Source organism: Rhinocladiella mackenziei (assembly GCF_000835555.1).
Source record: "Rhinocladiella mackenziei CBS 650.93 unplaced genomic scaffold supercont1.5, whole genome shotgun sequence".
In the NCBI taxonomy this organism is placed as follows: domain Eukaryota; kingdom Fungi; phylum Ascomycota; class Eurotiomycetes; order Chaetothyriales; family Herpotrichiellaceae; genus Rhinocladiella; species Rhinocladiella mackenziei.
In genome coordinates, this window is record NW_013550600.1 from 294096 (window position 1) to 312742 (window position 18647).

Below are 18647 nucleotides of genomic sequence, written 5' to 3' on the forward strand. Positions count from 1 at the left end.
AAAAGATGGATGACATACTGGGCGAGGATCTGCCGCTCCCACCGGCCAGACTCTTCGAACGCCTCTCACAAGTCCCCAACTATACCTGGGATCGCTCAGTAAGACTTTTGAGATTGCAGTTGGGATGAGGAAAAAGCTGACCAGTGCCTAGTTTGCGCCGTTTCACTCCACCTACGATCACTGGTGAGTCACCCCGAGACACAACCGACGTGCTGCGCATATTCACGAAACTAATCTGTGGTGTTTCTGGGAAGGCATGTCTACGGAATCCTACATAATCCCGAGATTCTCAATCCTCGCGCGTCTATAAGCACGTTGACCAGCTTTTCCGCATTGTCCGGCTCCACCAGAAGCTCTCCGAAGCTCGATCCTCACCGTCCTTCGCTCAGACATCACCACTGGAGTAGCATGAGTGGTGCTTCAACCGACAGCGAGAATCTATCGTCGAGAGGTGATCCGGATCCAATATGGCAGCCCGTCATGGCCCGCATTAGCACACATGTGCTTCGGTTGGAAAGAGAGTTTCAATGCAACCAGGCCATCATCAAAGAACACGATCCAGAATGCGAGCATACCATACGACCCATTGAAATGTTTAGGCTGCCTACAACACCGGGTGATGTCCATTCTATGATTGTGTGTGTTTATGAGGCTCCTGGCAAGAATTACCTACGCGAGATCCTCGATTTTGGTCCGGCTTTCTATGGACTGCACAATCACAGACCGAGTGCGGATGGGACGCCCGGGGAACGAGTTCCGCTTCAAGCATTTCTGGATTTTGCCATCGGTGCGTCAGAATCGCTCGAACTACTCCACCATGGCGCTAAGACCGTTCATGGCGAAATTCGTGCCGACAGTTTTCACTGGAACCGTGAAATGAACACGGTCAAACTCGTCAATGGTGGAAATGGGCCTCGGGCATTTGAGAATCTCCTCTCTAGCGAAGGATGGGCCACATTAAGCAGGGAGATTGGAGTGAAGAACAAGCTGCAGTTCATTGCCCCAGAGCAAACTGGTCGACTCGCTGCAGAACCCGACAGTCGCACCGATATCTACAGCTTGGGGATTCTTTTCTGGACCCTCCTGACCGGCCAGCCCGCATTTGATGCAGAAACTCCCATCGATATTGTGCAACGTGTCCTGACATACCGGTTGCCGATGGTTACCGCGATCCGCATGGACATTCCCGATGCGATCTCGCACATTATTGCCAAAATGACCCAGAAGCAAATGGACGAGCGATATCACTCAATCAATGGTCTGAAGTATGATTTATTGCAAATCCAGAAATTTTTGGGCGAAGGCGATCAAGAGAAGATCAAAAATTACAAGGTCGGACAGCGGGATGTGTCGTCTTTTTTCATCTTGCCGACCAAGCAGTTCGGACGAAGCGCCGAGATGGACCGTATCCACAAGATCATCGACAAAGCTCATAAACGACAAAATTCAAGCGGGGCGCGCCATTCTCCATCACAACATGGTCTTCTAAATGCTGCTTCAAACTCCTCTATCTCGGACAGCCGTGCGGATGGTCCAGAGCCCGGAGAGGGTTCCGATTCGTCGAGTTCTTTTGGTTTCCGGGAATCTCGAAGTAATTCCACAACCATCGGACTGGACGGTCCTGGTTTTACTCCATCCTTTGGAAGCAAGACCAATTTGTTGGGGAAGCGTGGTCGGGGCGTGACCGACTCTCGTGGTAACCCCTTGGACGTGGTGTCTGATCGTGATAGCAATCTCTCCGGAGGGCTACAACCTGGTTCTGACTCCCTGCCTGGAATGATGACCAGACGAAGAAACAGTCACAAATACAAGCGAAGAACCAAAACCGAGGTAATCACCATTCTCGGGCCCGCCGGTGTGGGCAAAACTGCTCTCATTAAAGCGGTCCAACCTGCGATTCGCCGTCACGGATATTTTGCTCTGGCGAGGTTTGACAAGGCTCGTCCGTTGCCGTTCGAGCCACTCGTCAAGGTGATGGCCAGTCTCTTCAGACAAATTTTCTCCGAGAAAGATGTTAATACGCCCTATCATGAGCATCTGCGAGCGCATGTAACGCCATTCTGGCCTATTTTGCATACCATGTTGGATCTACCCGCAACCTTGCTGGATGTCACAGTTCTTTCAAAGAAGCTCCTGGTCAAGAACGACACCACGCAAAGCGTCAATACCGAGGTTGCCACCGTTGAGAGTGCGCCCAAGACGAATAATGGACCCTTCAATCACGGTCCCTGGGACGCCAACGATTTCCTCCGGGGGCCCGCCAACACCAAATCAATCCGACTCATTAATACGTACATGGATGTGCTGCGGACTATTTGTACAGGAAAATTGATTTGTCTATGCCTAGACGATTTGCAAGCCGCGGATGGAGAATCAATGGAGTTGCTCATGCACATTATCAAAGCAAAAGTTCCGGTCGTATTAATCCTCTCGAGCAGAACCGAGGACGGCAATATTCATGACGCGACCGCCAAAATTCTCGATCTCGAATCGACAAATAAGATTGAGCTTGGAAATCTCCGCGAAAAGCATGTTTTTGAATATGTTGCGGCCACCATGTCTCAAAGCGTGGAGACGATTTTACCACTCGCCGCCGTTGTGTATGCCAAGTCAGAAGGCAACCCCTTCCTGGTCAAAGATATTCTTCAAACCTGCTATCAACGGAACTGCTTGTGGTACGACTGGAGAGAATCCGGCTGGCAGTTTGATTTGGACAAGATTTTCGATGAGTTCAGCTCCGAAGGATGCTTCGATAACGGCTACATGACAAGGCGCCTTCAAGAACTTCCCCCGGCCGCGAGGTCGATCCTGGCATGGGCCTCACTGATCGGAACCAATTTCTCTTTCAAGCTGATTCAGACCATTATGAGTGGTGAATATTTCTACAGCAGTGGACGAGATCAGGCCAACGATGCGACTTGTCCCAAACGTGCCAAACTTTTCAATCTCTCCGAGAGCGACTGTGTCACGGGACTTCAACAATTGGTCAATATGTACATCGTGACTCCGGGCGAGACAGACGACGAGTTCCGGTTTACGCATGCGCGATATCTGAGAGCGGCAAACGAAATGCGTGAGTGCCAGAATACGACCAAGATGCATTTCATTATAGCACAGACCATGATAACATACCTCAGCCAGTGCAAGCATAATTTGTACCCTCTGGCGCGTCACATCTGTCTGTCCTCAGACCTCGTCAAGGAGAAAATCCCCAGCCGGATGCGTTACCGAGACGTTCTTTGGCGAGGGGCACAGAAGGCCATGGAGACGGGCGCAAAGCCCACGGCGCTCTGGTACTACAAAACTGCCGTCAAGTTGTTACAAGACGACAAATGGAACACGGATAACCCGGATGTGTTTTATGACGAAACTCTCCAACTTCACGTCAATGCCGCCGAAATCATGCACGTACAAGGTGAGGAAGAAGAGGCCCTACAACTGTTGGAAGAGACGTTTGCCCACGCACGGTGTTCGGCCGACAAGACCAGGTCTTACATCTTAAAAGGGCGGATCTTGGCTACACAAGGCAAATACCTCGATGCGTTTGCTGCCCAAAAAGAAAGTCTCATCGAACTGGGCTTGTCCATCCCACATCTCACCTGGGACGAGTGCGATATTGAATTCAAAAAGCTGGAGTTCCGGCTCCGGCAGCTGGATCGAGAGGAACTTCTTTCCACTCCTTTGAGCGAAGACAAATCCGTGATCGCTTTGGGCACCGTGTTGAGTGAAGCTTTGGGCGCGCTGTATTGGTCCAACTCGCTCCTTTGGTTTCAATTGGTCATCGCCTACGTGTCCACAATCTTGGACCGCGGCGTCTTCGTTCAAGCTGGTTTGGGCTTCACCATGCTTGGTGCTGCCGCCATAGGTCGATACAAAGACATTGAGTTGGGTCTGTCCATTGGTGAGATTGCACAGGAGTTCTACACCCTCTACGATGATCCTTGGACCCGTGGCAGAGGCTGGACGTTGTACGCGCTCTTTGTGGGCCACTTCCAGGCCCCGGTCCGAAACCTCCTCCCTATCCTGGATAATGCGCTTGAATACTCCTTATCGTCCGGGGACAAATTCGTGAGCATCCTCAACATCGGCACGATGGCGCTGTATCGGCTCTGGGCTGGACAAGATCTTGCAGAGGTCGAGACATTCTGCAACTACGGGCCAGAGGAGTTTGAGGATTGGGACAAAGATCGGCGCGGTGGGACCATTCTCATGGTTGCACGACAGGTTGCTCGGGCCTTGCAAGGAAAGACCAACCTCGACGACGTCAAGACCCTCCTAGACGATCATGAACACAATTCTGAGACGTGGCTGGCCGAGTGCGAACTGTACGTGGGCAATCCAACGCGACCTCGGGATATTTATCGTGCGGTGTCTCTGATCGTTTACTACCTCATGGGTTACTACGAGTATGTGGTTGAAGTTGGGAGAGAATTGATCTCGACAACTCTCGATGAACTGTGGTCTAACAGACCAGCATGCGGCACCCGGTTGTTCTTGGCCCTGTCCCTGCTGGCTGTCGCCAAGGGAAAACCCGAGGAAGAGCGGGAACCATACATCGAAGAGGCCAGGCGTTTGAAGCAATTTATCGATGACTGGGGAAGAATAAACGACGTGAATTACCTGGCCTGGTCTCGGATTTTAGAGGCCGCCATTGCTGACCTCACACACGTTTACTACAACGTCATTTCCAACCTGGAAATGGCTATCGATCACTGCCAAGTCCATGGTTTCGCCCTGGAGGAGGCTATGGCTGTGGAAATGCAGGGCGAATTCCTTCTGGCCCGAGGAGCCAAAAGGGCGGGTAAAGTCATGATCCATGAAGCCATTGCCGCTTGGAACCGGATCAATGCCGGTGGGAAGGCCAAGCAGTTGTCAGCAAAGCACGAGTGGTTGATCAAGACTGCCACCACTTCAAGGACCATGGACTCGGCAACGCAGACTCAAGATCTGCATGCATTGACGGTGACGGAGGAAATACAGGCCCCGAATAAGCACGAATACACCAGTGCTTGGGTCCAACCAAAGGGAATGGCGCCCTCCCAAACGACCCAAGATGTCCCTGGTCTTGGACTGGATATTCTCGACCTCACATCCATCCTGGAGTTCTCCCGGGTGATCAGCTCCGAGCTCCAGATCAACAACCTCCTCTCCAAGATGATATCGGTCATCCTCGAATCCGTCGGAGGTCAAGCGGAGTTTTGCGCCATCATCATTGACTCCGAGGATCAAGGTTGGTGCGTCGCAGCGAGTGCAGATCATGAAACAGGCGTCAAGACCTACCCCGATGGTATACCGTTTTCCGAAGTGGACGATCAGGCCGCGCAGCAGATTACTCACTACTTGCTTCGCACCAAAGAAACCGTTTTTGTGCCGAATGTGCTGGAAGATGACCGTTTCTCCAACGTCGGCGACGCGTATTTGGCCAGGAATCCCTCGGGACGATCGATCATTGCCATCCCCATTATCCAAGCCGACCATCTGATGGGTGTAATTCACCTGGAAGGTCGGCCCAATGCATTTACTCAACGTAACATGATCGTCCTCAATCTTCTCACCAATCAAGTGGCCATTTCTCTCGGAAATGCTCTTCTGTACCGGAAGGTCGGCAAAGTGAGCGCATCAAATGCGAGTATGGTGGAATCTCAGAAGCGATCTCTCGCTGCGGCTCGTGAGGCCGAAGCCAAGGCCAAAAAGGCCGAAGCGGAGGCCATGCACAACGTCAAGTTGAAAGAGGAGGCGGCTCGAGCCAAGTCGATTTTCCTGGCCAACGTCAGCCATGAATTGCGGACGCCGTTGAACGGTGTGATCGGCATGTCCGAGCTCCTCAAAGGCACTCCCTTGAGCAAAGACCAAGAGCAATACGCGGATAGCATTCGAGTCTGTGCCGATACGCTGCTCACCGTTATTAACGATATACTTGATTTCTCCAAATTGGAGGCGGGGAAGATGCAAATGTTTACCGTTCCCTTGAACTTGAAGGAGACCATCACCGAGGTGGTTCGGGCGCTGGCGTACACCAATCAAGAACATGGGCTCCAGACGATCGAGGATCTGCAGATCGACGACAATTTGGTGCTGGGTGACCCCGTGCGCCTCCACCAGATTTTCATGAACCTGCTCAGCAATGCCTACAAATTCACACCGAAAGGATCGGTGACGGTGCAGGCCCGAAAGAATGCTGAAACCAGAGACCGAGTCAAGATCACATGTTCGGTGGCCGACACGGGTATTGGCATCACACAGGAGCAACTTTCACGACTGTTCCAACCATTTTCCCAAGCCGATTCGTCGACGGCGCGGTCCTATGGCGGGAGCGGCCTCGGGCTCAGTATCTGCAAGGCCATGATTGAGAATGTTCTGGGGGGCAAGATCTGGATCGAGTCGGCCCCTGGTGCAGGCACCACCGTTTCCTTTACTCTCACGTTCCAGAAAGCCCCGAAGAACAGCAGCGTCCCGAATGATATGGAAATTTCAGCAAAAGATCCAGACCCGATGGCAAATTGGTCACAGGCCACCAGTCCGGAGACGGAACAGAAGAAGATCAGCTTCTGCGATCTGAGCAAGATTCCTCACTCAGAATTACGCGTGTGCATCGCGGAAGACAATCAGATCAACCGAAAGATTGCAATTTCGTTTGTCAACAAGCTTGGTCTGAAATGTGAAGCTTATGAAGACGGCAAACTGGCCTACGAAGCACTACGAGCCAAAAGCCAAGAAGGCCAGCCTTTCCATTTGGTCCTCATGGATGTCCAAATGCCCGTGCTAGATGGCTATGAAGCGACCAAGGCGATCAGAGCCGATCCTGACCCCCAAGTCAGCCAAGTGTTGATCATTGCCATGACGGCTTCCGCGATCCGCGGGGACAGAGAAAAATGCTTGGAAGCGGGAATGAACGACTACCTGGCCAAACCAGTGCGACAGACTGCGTTGAAAGCCATGTTGGATGAGTATCTCACTAATACCAAGTTGGCGACGGATGCTGCTACCAAAAACCCCGACGCTACCATGACTCCTGGTGATAAGGCCAATGGAATGATGAGATGCGGTTCGGACAATGTGAAGACGGATACAAACGGGACTGAGCAGGCTGTTCCAACGGAAAAGCCCAAAGTCAGACGTCCGTTTCGAAGAGTGATGAAAAAGGTCGACTCGGCCATAGCGGAAGTGAACGAAGAAACCAACCCCTCCAGCAGTCCTCCATGGGGGAGGGGGGAGACGGACGAGCAGATATCCCCGAAAGAACCCTCGCCGGTTGGGGAATCGGCTTTCAATGGTCACGTTAACGGTGAGGTTAATGGTTCTAAATTAAGCCCCGAAGAAAGTGCCGCAGCGCCGGTATCGACCCCAAGCTCGGCAGCCACGAATGGGCCTCCCTTGGAAAATGGACAGGCCTGACGCTGGAGAGGCGTCGAGATCGTTGATCGTTCTTGATATGGATTCATGACTTTATGACTAGTGCATGGCGTCCGGTGTTAAGAGTGAAATAAAGGCACATTCCGGGTGGGGGGATGAGGACCACCTGCAGGAAAAAGACATGGCGTGATTGGCGGCGAAATGAACTGGATAGCAATACGCTTGAATTATGTGGTGGTCTCAGACGAAGGAGGTCAAGCTTCGTGTATTCCAATCTTCCTCTTATGTTTGAAGTTTCCTTCGAAGTGCACATGCGATGCACCGGATCAAGTGTATCTTTTCCACGACAGCGGCCATTATTGTTGTATAGAAATAGGAATAATCCTCCATCTTTTGTCCAGATCTTCCTCAAGGGGGTAGAGCAGGTCTAACTAAGGGACAGCTTCATGGGTCAGGGGAAAGATGTGACTCGGGGGATACTAATCCAGACTGGGAAACAGAGGACGCTTTTCGTATGGAGTTCGGGAGAGCATTCCGTGGGCCGGATCTGCATTGGAGCGAAGGGGCAAGGAGGCAGAAGCTGGTGGACAAACACAGCACCATTCACGAGATCAGGAGATAGTCATGACATTATTATCACCAGCACCAGTTGCTATTGACTCGAGCAACATTGTGCGAAGTGTGTTTGTCGTTGAAGACAAGGCTGCAAGCGCTCTGTTCTGGGTGTCTCGAAATAGACTCGGTGGGTGAAGTCAATGTGCAGCCAATCAGATCCGCCCTCGACTTTTGCTGCGCTGCGTCTTCAAACCACTGCAATTTTGGCAAATTGCTTCTACACGCGCGAGGAGCTTGACCTCAGTTCTCAACGACGCGCCCTTTCCACCCGTTTGCTACCGGATGCAGAAGCAAAGGGTGGGCACTGCCTCGATAGTGGACTTCAAGCCTCTTTCTGTCTAGTTTCACTGCTCTTCCGCAGGAGTCCAGCCTCGTTCGGCATCCCAGTCCGAGACATGACTCCTGATTCGTTTCAGTTTCGAAATCTATCCTCCTCCGGGAACCTCTCCGTCTCTTCGATGGACCTTACCGCCATCGGTCTTTGTCGTGACCCAGCCGCGTTTCAGCCTTTGCTATATCGAGCACCTCTCTTTGAAGCCTTGGTCGCTACATCATCCATTGACGGTCTCTCTACAACTTGCAGCTTCACACTGGCGCGCGCGATCGAGAAAGTCCTCTTCATAATGTCTTGAAATGGGCTCCACTTTGGCAAGATAGTTTGGTGACCCGTCAAGTGATAGTGGATATCTTCTGATCACGATGAATCCAGACGAAGTTGGGGTCAGCATTCTACCATACAAATGCTTGAGCATGTCCTCGAGAAGCCATTCTCTCTCTCTCTTTTTTCACATCTCCATCCTCCTAATCATACTCCTCTCTGGTGTTCCCAGTTCTTTTCCTTTTTGTATACAGTCCTTCGTTACCAACATTCGTTCCCGGCCAAAGTCCATTGTTCCTGAATATCTTCATTCGTTCATATCAATTTTTTGCTTTCCACGATCGCCACCATGAAACCCGCATTGACTGCTGGTCTTGTGGTCTCCGTCTTGGTCTTGCAGCAGGCTACCGCTGTGAGTTGGGGTGATGCTCCCAGCTTTGCCAACCCTTCCAACACCAACAACAACTGTTCTGCCGATCAGCAAAGCGGATTTGACTGGTCTGGTTTGCCAACCGGTGGTTTCAACAGCTACGGTGGTTTTGGCTTCAATGGCTTCTCTTGCAAAGACTCTTTCCAACCCAGTCAAAAGAGATCTCTTCAAACTCGATCAGATTTTCAGGTGAGCTCGATATCGTCACCGCCCAGGGACCTTCGATTAACCATTGGCAGTCCAAATGTATTCAAGGCAAAGTAGGTCAATCAGCCAATAGGGGGCCGAATTTCTCCTGTGCGCAAGACGAGAAATTCTCCATCACTCATATGCAAGTGTCTGTTTCATTTGACACAGACTTGGACTTCATCTTCTCCATGCCTGATGGCTCGACTTGCAAACACACAGCAGCCTGCCAACCAGGTGGCACCACTGTGGAAAACACCCAATGCGGTGGAGCAAGATCGGTATCTTTCCAATTGCCTCCAAGCAGCAGCGATAAGAGTGACTGTGACATCGGCATTCATTCCATTGCTTTCGATTGTCACTCTTCGTCTTCGTCAGCAACAACAACATCGCCAGCCTCAATCACCACTACCCTTGTCACAACAACGACAACCTCTGCAGTGACAACGACATCCAATGTGGAAACTACGATCACAACAACCCCCAAGATTGAGACCACCACGACCACTCCCGAGGTCGTTCCTGTTACAAGCAGCACAGTTACCACTGCCACTACCACAAAACCGGAGGAAATCTCAAGCACATCCGCCACCACCCCCACGTCCGCTGAGGAGACGCCGAGCACGAGCACAATATCAAAGCCGGGTGAAGAGACCCCTAGCACCGCCATCACAACCACTCCTGTTATCACAACGACACCAGCCATTACCACCACAATACCCACTGAAACCATTCCAGGAACAACCGAGACCCAGACAGAGACCACCGACGTACTCACCACTGAAATAATTGTGTCGACTCTCACCACATGTCCTGTAACGTTCACTCGTACGACCGGCACAGAAACCGTGACCGAGACAACAAGCACGATCTCCACCGTCATCATGACATCGACATCCACCGTCTGCACTCGATGCAATCGTCCTCCCCCTTCGACCTTTTCTTCAGCCACACCTTCCCCATCCACCGAGACCACCACTTCTCCACCAGAAACTCAAACTCAGCCACCCTCGACCTCTACCACTGTCAGCCCATCACCGCCTGAATCCTCTGCGCCCTGCCCCTCCGTTCTCCCTCGCTGCCTGAACACCTGGCTCAGCCTCGTGCCCACGTGCTCCTCCAACAGCGACGTCAACTGCTTCTGCCCCAGTGCCGACATCATCTCCAACGTGCAAGCTTGTGTGTCCGCCTGGGCCGGATCCGACGACGAAATCACCGCTGCTCTATCCTATCTCGCTGGCATTTGTGCGGACTTCGTGCCTCAGAATCCCGGTATCTGCACAGGCGTGCCGCATACCATCACGTTGATCCCGACGCCCGCTGCGTCTGGAACTGGAACTGCAACGGCTACCGCGACTTTGGTCGAGACTCAAATTCAGACCCAGACTGTCACGAATGGAAACGGTCGTGGTCCTCGTCCGCCTACCTCAAATGCAGGACCAACATCTGCGCCTGTCGCTGTCCCTGTCACGACAGTCACGTTCATGCAGACGGCCTCTGGAACTGTGATTACTTCGGCTGTCACAGTCCCGCAGGTCGCATTCGTCACAGCGCAGGCTACAGGTCCTGCCACGACCGGTGGAGTCGGGTTATTTCCGATGCCTGCAGCCACAACGGGATTCTCTGGCTCTGGCTCGGATGCAAGTGGAAGTGGCTGTGGGGGGTTCGCGTGCTCCGGTGCTGGTGCAGGCGCTGGTGTTGTGACAACCGCAGTTGCTTCCACTACTGCCGGATTCATTGCTACCGCTTCAAGCACAGGCATCACAGCAGATATTTTCACCGGCGCCGCATCGTCACCGAGCCATGTCAATGCTTTTCCCCTGCTCGCCGGCGCATTTGGCGTCGTTGCTTTCCTCGTTTAAGTTGAGTTGAAGTCCTCGGGGCCTCTCGGGGTCTCAAGATAAGAAGATTAATAGGATGAGAAGGGGAAATCGGTGGTTAATGAGGATGAGGATGAAGATGTGCGATAATGTTGGATAGGACCTTGGACGTGACTGAGAAAGAAGATGGCCTTTAATCATATAATATACATAGCATTGCATTGCTACAGGTGTAGGCTGTATCCGGAGTTTAAGGGAGCATAGATATCATCAGCGTTGCATTGATTCTTATTTCACTGCATGGCATTGCGAGAGGACAATGGGATCCTCGACAAAATTGATAGCATACCCTGGAAGCGAAAATGTGCAGCAAGTGTTGTGATCATCGAAGTCTTGCCTGTTCCCCCCCGGGCGAGGCACGAAGCAGATGTCCTCTTCGCTAGGGAATGCCACCGCTCTTGCGTCATTCTTTCCTTTTAAGACATCCACGAACATCGGAGATTAAGGCTTCTCTCACATTGAAGTCAAGTTCCACCGATTCCAGAGCCCCAATGGAGGTGCGTATACTTGAATTCTACCGATTCGAATCTGCCATTGGAGTGTAAAGGTCGATGATGCGCAACGAGTTTGAGTTCGGATTAAATCAGGTGTACTTGTAACGTAGAAAATCCGTCCCTTGTAGCGATAAATTGTGACTCTTACAGTGATTCAATGATTAGTTCACTGCTTATGCCGTATGTATTTTTTTTTTTCATTGAGCAACTCACCGGTACTCTATGTGTTTCCACGATGAAGCGCAGCTGAGTAAAAGTGGTTGCGATCCCTTAGCGGTGAGCCCCCAGAATAATAGAGCCACTGGCACTATTCCAAAGAGGGTCTTCGATATCAACAGAGACAACGGAGTTTGTCCAATCAAGAAACAGATCCACGAGATGGAAACTGCAAAGTCGACTGAAGAATTGGATCGCAAGCGAAGCAGAGATCCCGGCAGCAAACATCAATAATTGAAAGCGTCTTCTTCACTCGTGGATGTTCGAAAACGGCTTGGCGAAGCTGCGGAAGGAATATTGGTAGGGATGTCGAGTGGTATGCTGAGCGGTAGATTCATCGAGCCCAGAACCGGCGAAAGCCATTCCGAACCGGGATTTGAAGCAATTTCGTTTGACGTGAGTTCGGCCGTGTTGCTTGCCATCTTGTTTGAAGAATGAGAAAGGAAGATGTCCTTCCTAACTTCGCTCGTGCGGTGATTGATTAAACTTGATCTGAAGAGACATTACTAGAGTTTGTAGCAAAGGAGAAGTAAGCACACATGTGAGAGGATTGAACCCCAACGCCTATACCCCCTCAGGGTCAAGTTCATTCAAGAACTTATCCGCCTGTGCCTTGGCTCTCTGTTCAGCAATGAGTCTGCGTCGCTCTTCAAGTTCTTTCTTCCTCTGGTCCCTCTTGTCCTCCTTTTCTTTCCGAATTCTCTCTGTTTCCTGTCTCTCTCTTTCAAGAGAATCCATTTCTTTCTTTCGCTCCTCTGCATCTTTGCTGAAGGTGTAAAATCCAGTGCCTTTGATTCTCACTTCTGCACTCGCATCGTAATGGGTGTCGGGAGGAGGTGTGGCTGATCGGTCCCGCTTCTTTGCAATCTCCGACATGCGGTCCGCGATGACTTGATCGGGATTGAATGCCTCGTGTTGGATGGCGTCACCATATATAATGTTGGAAGGCATGGAAGGTCGGGCAGATAGTCGTTCCTCTTCCTCAGCAGCACGCGCCTTCATACGTATTCGCCTCTCTTCACGGGCTGCTTGTGCTTTGGTGCCTTTCCGGAGTCGACCAAATTCGTCAAAATATTCTACAAGGTCTTCTTCATCACCTGACCCCGCATCTTCTGAATCGGAGCTTTCAGAATCTTGACATTGACCTTTGGCCTCATTCTCGGCCCACTTCCGGTCGAAGTCGACCAGACCTCGATCGTCATAATCTTCTCTTCCAATATACTCGCCCCGTTTCATAGCATTATAGAGACGAACTTTGTCCTCCATTTTTCTCTTGGACCGATGCAGCTCTGCCTCGTCCACCGAACCAATGTCGTCTCGGGTCTGGTGGCGCTGTCGGCCATCGTCGAGATCGGCGGCTGAGCGTTTCTTCACGTTTTTGTTGTGAGCCGTGAAGATATCCAGCTTGTCCTTGGAAGGTCGAGGGCGGCCGGTGGTAGGTTTGTTTTTGGTTGAGGAAGAACTGGAGATTAGTGACGCTAGGTTCGTAGAGAAGGCGAGGGAGGTGGAGGAAGATATTTCTTTGGCTTTTGTCTTTGAGGCTGGCTTAACACCGTAAAGACTGTCTGCCATGATACCTACAGTTAGTCGCACTCAGTCCACTCACACTGAATGCTTCAAGAAAGAGGCTAACGCATGGAACGAGGCTGCTTCGGAAAACTTTCCGCTTCAACACCCGAACCTCTACTCGCAGAAGAATGACTTCTCACTCCTACAATCCCGTCGATATATGCTTCGGATCGACTCCTCTAGTCTATCTTCTCAACGCCTCGAGTATCACCTCGGCCATCGCAATCGTTTTTTCTTCCTCTAACCGTCGGCCCACAATCTGTAGTCCAACAGGCATCCCATGGACCGCACTTGGATTATCTATTGGAACTTGGAATCAGTATGGATGGAGCAGGGCCATGGCATCAACAATGGGTCAACTCACACTCAGTTTTCACCTCGGTGTCCAGGTCACTTAGTGGCGTGAAGCCATCAACAACCAAGTCCTGATCCTGATCCACCTTGACGCTAGACGGAAAATTAACAACCGCATAGTCCAGAATGTTCCATATCGCGGTATACCCGACATGTTTATATTTGCCATGCTCTACGGTGCTGAACGGAGTGGTTGGACTCAAAATTCCGTCGATTCCTGTTTCGGCCCAACGGTCAAGGTATTCCTGGCACAGTTTATTGCGTTCCAGGTGAAGTTGCCACAGATCATAACAACCCATTTCTGTGGCTTCTTCATATGTCTTCATTTGGGCGTGGAAAGGCTCCTTCACTGACTCTAGCGCCTTCCGACAGGACTTCCCTCCATCGGCTACAAAGAACCTCGACTGATCTAAGAGTCAGCATGACCATTTTTCTGCTTTGCCAACCGGGCCATACCAGGATTGAGAGCGCTCTCGAGTGACTTGTTCCATCCCACTCGACCACTTCATGTCCTGCTTGTCTCAGCTTTTCGACCGTTGCTTTCAATGCTCGTTGGACGGGAGGGGTGGGGGTAACACAGCCGTCATTCCAGATGACGCCGAGTTTCAATCTCTTGGGCAACGTAACTTGTCGCCAGGGAATGGGAAGCGCCTTAGGGTCTTTCAACCAGGGCTGCGCATCCACAACTGACTTGGCGAACAGGCTTAAATCAGACAAGGCTGGCCCCATCGGGCCTAGGTATCAATGGTCAGCCTCGGGGCATATCACCGCAGACAGCAGGCTTACCGTTCACGCTGTTTACCGATTCCTGTCCTGCCAGCCCGGATGTGCAACCCCCGGTCGGAAATCGGCCTAACGAAGGCCGCAAAGTAAAAATCCCTGTGGCAGATGCGGGAATTCGCAAAGAGCCGCCAATGTCTGTCCCCACCCCGAGAGGGCTCCCTTGGAATGCCAATAAGGCTGCTTCTCCTCCTGAGCTTCCCCCCGGGCTCAGGGTACGTCGAAGGGGATTTAAGGTCCTGCGAGGGTGAGTCAACACGGCGATAGGGCTGGTCCACGACAGACGTTCGTATTCATTACCTTCCGAAAGTATTGTTCACGGTTTCTGGCATCATCATGGCCGTCGGAACATTTGTTTTGACATAGACGACGGCGCCGAGGGATTTTAACAGGTCAACAAGAACACTATTCTGTTGATGTGGCTTATTGCACCACGATACAAATCCAACCGTTGAGTCTTTGCCAACCACGTTAAAGTTGTCTTTGATCGATATGGGCAACCCGTGAAGAGGCCCAACCACTCTTCCCGTCTGCGTCAATGCCTTGTCCAGCACGTCGGCGGATGCCAGAGCTTCGGGAAACATAGTCTCAGACAAGCAATTTGTCTGTCGCAATTAGACCTGAGGAGGATCATCCACAAAGATGCAGTCTATCCACATACTAGTTGGTGTGCTGCTGCAGCCCTTTTGCAAAATGCTGATGTCACAGCCTTTGCGCTCCAAGTTCTGGTCCGAACTTTGTCGACGATCTCAGACGACGTGCTTGATGTAATCTCCAGCTCTTCGGTGGTGAACCATCCAGAAGTTTGGGGGAAAGCGGTCACATCGAGCTGCTTGGACGACGGCAAAATATCAGCAGGAATTACCCATTTCGCCGGGATAGTCGCCATCAAAGCTGCCGCTTTGGCTGCGGCAATATCCTCCCATCTGGACGAATGCGAAATTGCCATTGCGACGACGACGATGACAACCACCAGTACTTCGATTATCCAACGGAAAGAGAAATGGAGAACAGCCTTGCCTGTGAAGACTTTGTCAACCAGGCTCGATGGGGGAAATAAACCAACAAAAAAAGGAAAAGAAAAGAAAACCACTGTCTTGTCCATATTTTACACGTTTGAAAGCTATCAATCACTCTTTAAATCCGATCCCTTCGTTTCGTGGCAAACGTTTCTCAGAACCATCCGAGGTTGGACAGAATTCGAGTAACAGCGGACTTCTCCAGCATCCAATATTTGATGCACCCCTGTCTAATCAGTTCAAAGACGAGAAGAGCGTTACCGTATCTTGGTGCATCGGGCCTTTGATGTTTGGTCCCCGCCCAGTTCAGGGTCACATCCACCTCTTTGGTGCCGGGTTTCGGCGCTCCTCCGCTCATGATCGTGGTGATCGTCGTTTGCCGTCTATTCGGTGCAGATCATTGATCCCACCACCAACCGATTTCACCAAGTCGTCTACCATATCCTTGTTCCTCCGCAATGGGAGATAAACGGTGATTCAGTGGGACCCTTCTTCGCCATATCAACGGGATACAGCTACTTATGATAAGCCACCTTCAAGACAAGTTCCTGACATCCATTGCCATTTGATGTATGGGCGTACATTTCCGGTTCCCATCACTATATAGCAAAGTGCCTTCGCTCTCTAAGCGGCCGAGATACTTCGCACACCTCTTCCTGTCACCACAGCGGTGAACCATCTTCCACCATGGCTGCCCCACCATCGTTCAGGGCCTATCTTAGGTCTGAGAAGAGTCCCTTGGAAAGAAAGTTGATTCACAAAGTTGACTGGTTCATTCTTTCCTTCTGTTGTTTGATGTACTTCTTCAATTACCTTGACAGATCCAACTTGACACAAGCATACGTCTCTGGCATGAAGGAGGATCTTAACTTCAAAGGGAATCAGTTGACCCAGATCACCACTATCTTTACCTGTGGATATATTGTGTGAGCCTCGTCCTCTGGCAGCCCGACCGGCTTCAAAACTGACTATGACCAGGGGCATGGTTCCCTGTAACCTGGCACTGTACTATATCAAACCAAGAATCTTCTTCCCCTCCATGGTGGTGTTCTGGGCAGCTCTTACCATGGTCACCGCCGCCTCCGATTCGCCAGAGCATCTCATGGCCATTCGATTTTTTGTGGGTGTTGCCGAGTCCAGTACCTTTATCGGCACCCATTACATACTGGGTTCATGGTATACGGAGAAGGAATTGGGCAAAAGAAGCGGCATCTTCACGGCATCCGGTCTTGCAGGGACCATGTTTGGAGGCTTTATCCAAACTGGAATCTACTCGAGCATGAATGGACTCTCTGGTCTGGCGGGGTGGCGCTGGTTGTTCATCATCGATGGGATCATTACATTGCCGGTCGCCGTCTACGGTTTCCTCCTTTTCCCAGACACGCCTTCGACAACCTCGGCGCCATACTTGTCCGCCGAGGAACGTGCGCTTGCAGTGTCAAGAGTGCCCGAGGTCCCGGAGCAGAAACCACTCACCCTCGCCTTCGTTAAACGAGTCTTCAGATCCTGGCAATTTTATGGATTCGTGATGCTTTGGGTTATTGCGGGAGAAACCGAGAGCTTCAGCACAAACAGTCTTCTGGCGTTGTACATGAAGTCCACTCCGGACAGAGATTACAGTGTCTATCAATTGAACAACTATCCCACAGGTGTGCCTGCCGTTGGAATCGTTTCGACATTATTCTGGGCCACTCTCACCGACTATCTTGGCGGCCAGAGATACCTGGTTGGATATTGGATAGCCATAACCGGCATTGTGACGTCTGGCATTCTTCTTGCTCCGTCCACTACGGTCGCCGGTCACTTTGGGGCGTACTACTGGGCGGGCTCCGTTTATGCTTGCCAGGCCACCTTCTTTGCGTGGGCCAATGATGCGCTCAGATATGAGGAGGACTCTCTGCGAGCGATTGTGATAGCATGCATGAATCTTGGAAGCAATGCCGTGAATGCGTGGTGGTCAATTTTGTTCTACTCTGCTGACATGGCGCCCAAATTCACGGTAAGAACTCTCTCATTCATCATAATATTGCAAAGCACTTGCTAATGTTTCTTCCAGAGAGGTATGTGGGCGATGATTGCCGTGAGCATTGCGATGGCGATATGGACAGGCGGACTGCAAATTGTCGAGAGGATATCGGCACGCAAGAGAATTGTGACCACTGAAGAAGCTCTCTCTGAGAACGTCGAGAAGCAGGTGGTTCGGGATACACAAAAGGTCTAGCGGTGAGGGAATGATTGGTAGCACGTGAGGCAGAGCACAGATCATTTCGGATTTGATAACGAAGGGTTTCCCATCGAATCGTATTCGAATTGTTTCGCTTGTCTCAACCCAATGCAAAGTCTGATTTCGATCTGCCAGACTCCGCGGCTCACCTAGATTGTCAACGTGGAAACTACGCTGGGACTCAAGTTTATGTTCATATCTGTAGATACTCATTAATCAAGCCCACCTAAGAAAGGACCTCTGTGCTGATTGCAGAGTCGCTGTCTTCTTTTTGCGGACGTTCCTTTGGTTCGTCGATTACATCTCAAGTTGCACCCCGTTCGACAGATATTTATCCCTTGGCGCGTGCATGATCACCATATTGCCCACAGCTGGATAAGTAGAATCTAAAACCTGCTTCCTGTAGCCTGCGGTTGCCTAGTCGAATTCTCTTACTAAAACGATGACTCCGTAGCACGACGTACAAAAGTAACGCGACCAGAACCGCTCCCTATTACCGCAACGTCGTTGTGACTTGCCCATGATCTGGGACGGTTTTCAACAGGTAGCCATAAGATCCTCTCTGAAGCCCATGTGACCCATTCACTATTAATCCCTAGCCTGCCACGGAAGTTTAGGTTGGGGCTGGACAACTCTGTCGTAGCACCAGATAATGGTATTCCTAATGGAATGTGTACCGATTCGCCATTTATTAGTATCTTCGTACTGTCAGCGCTGAATTCAATCTTGTTATAGAATGTGTCGATTTCCTGGCAGAGCAGCTCCATCGCGCTAGCAATATCCCACACTCGCACCGTGTGGTCCCGTGAGCCTGAGGCCACTCGCGACCCGTCGGGCGAGAACACCACGCTCCAGACCGAGTCGGAGTGACCTTCGAGGGTGTGTTGACACTCCCCCGTCTGCACATCCCACACCCGCACCGTGTGGTC

General features: G+C 51.3%; 5 protein-coding genes across 5 annotated transcripts; 3 read left to right on the forward strand and 2 right to left on the reverse strand.

Moving 5' to 3' along the window:
• Positions 1-5: 5 nt before the first annotated feature.
• Z518_06587 (uncharacterized protein) lies at positions 6-7395 on the forward strand (the record flags this gene model as incomplete). Its single annotated transcript, XM_013414719.1, has 3 exons — positions 6-98; positions 152-183; positions 255-7395. The coding sequence occupies 3 exons, from the start codon at positions 6-8 to the stop codon at positions 7393-7395; spliced, it is 7266 nt and encodes a 2421-aa protein (XP_013270173.1).
• A 1520-nt stretch (positions 7396-8915) lies between these two features.
• Z518_06588 (uncharacterized protein) lies at positions 8916-11044 on the forward strand (the record flags this gene model as incomplete). Its single annotated transcript, XM_013414720.1, has 2 exons — positions 8916-9185; positions 9236-11044. The coding sequence occupies 2 exons, from the start codon at positions 8916-8918 to the stop codon at positions 11042-11044; spliced, it is 2079 nt and encodes a 692-aa protein (XP_013270174.1).
• A 1292-nt stretch (positions 11045-12336) lies between these two features.
• Z518_06589 (uncharacterized protein) lies at positions 12337-13344 on the reverse strand (the record flags this gene model as incomplete). The annotated part of the gene is made up of 1 exon (XM_013414721.1): positions 12337-13344. One exon carries the CDS (start codon positions 13342-13344, stop codon positions 12337-12339), a length of 1008 nt encoding a protein of 335 aa, XP_013270175.1.
• A 181-nt stretch (positions 13345-13525) lies between these two features.
• On the reverse strand, positions 13526-15424 carry Z518_06590 (uncharacterized protein; the record flags this gene model as incomplete). Its single annotated transcript, XM_013414722.1, has 6 exons — positions 13526-13641; positions 13706-14099; positions 14152-14429; positions 14482-14714; positions 14776-15080; positions 15137-15424. 6 exons carry the CDS (start codon positions 15422-15424, stop codon positions 13526-13528), a joined length of 1614 nt encoding a protein of 537 aa, XP_013270176.1.
• Positions 15425-16181: 757 nt separating this feature from the next.
• On the forward strand, positions 16182-17715 carry Z518_06591 (uncharacterized protein; the record flags this gene model as incomplete). Its single annotated transcript, XM_013414723.1, has 3 exons — positions 16182-16420; positions 16473-17493; positions 17551-17715. 3 exons carry the CDS (start codon positions 16182-16184, stop codon positions 17713-17715), a joined length of 1425 nt encoding a protein of 474 aa, XP_013270177.1.
• Positions 17716-18647: the final 932 nt, after the last annotated feature.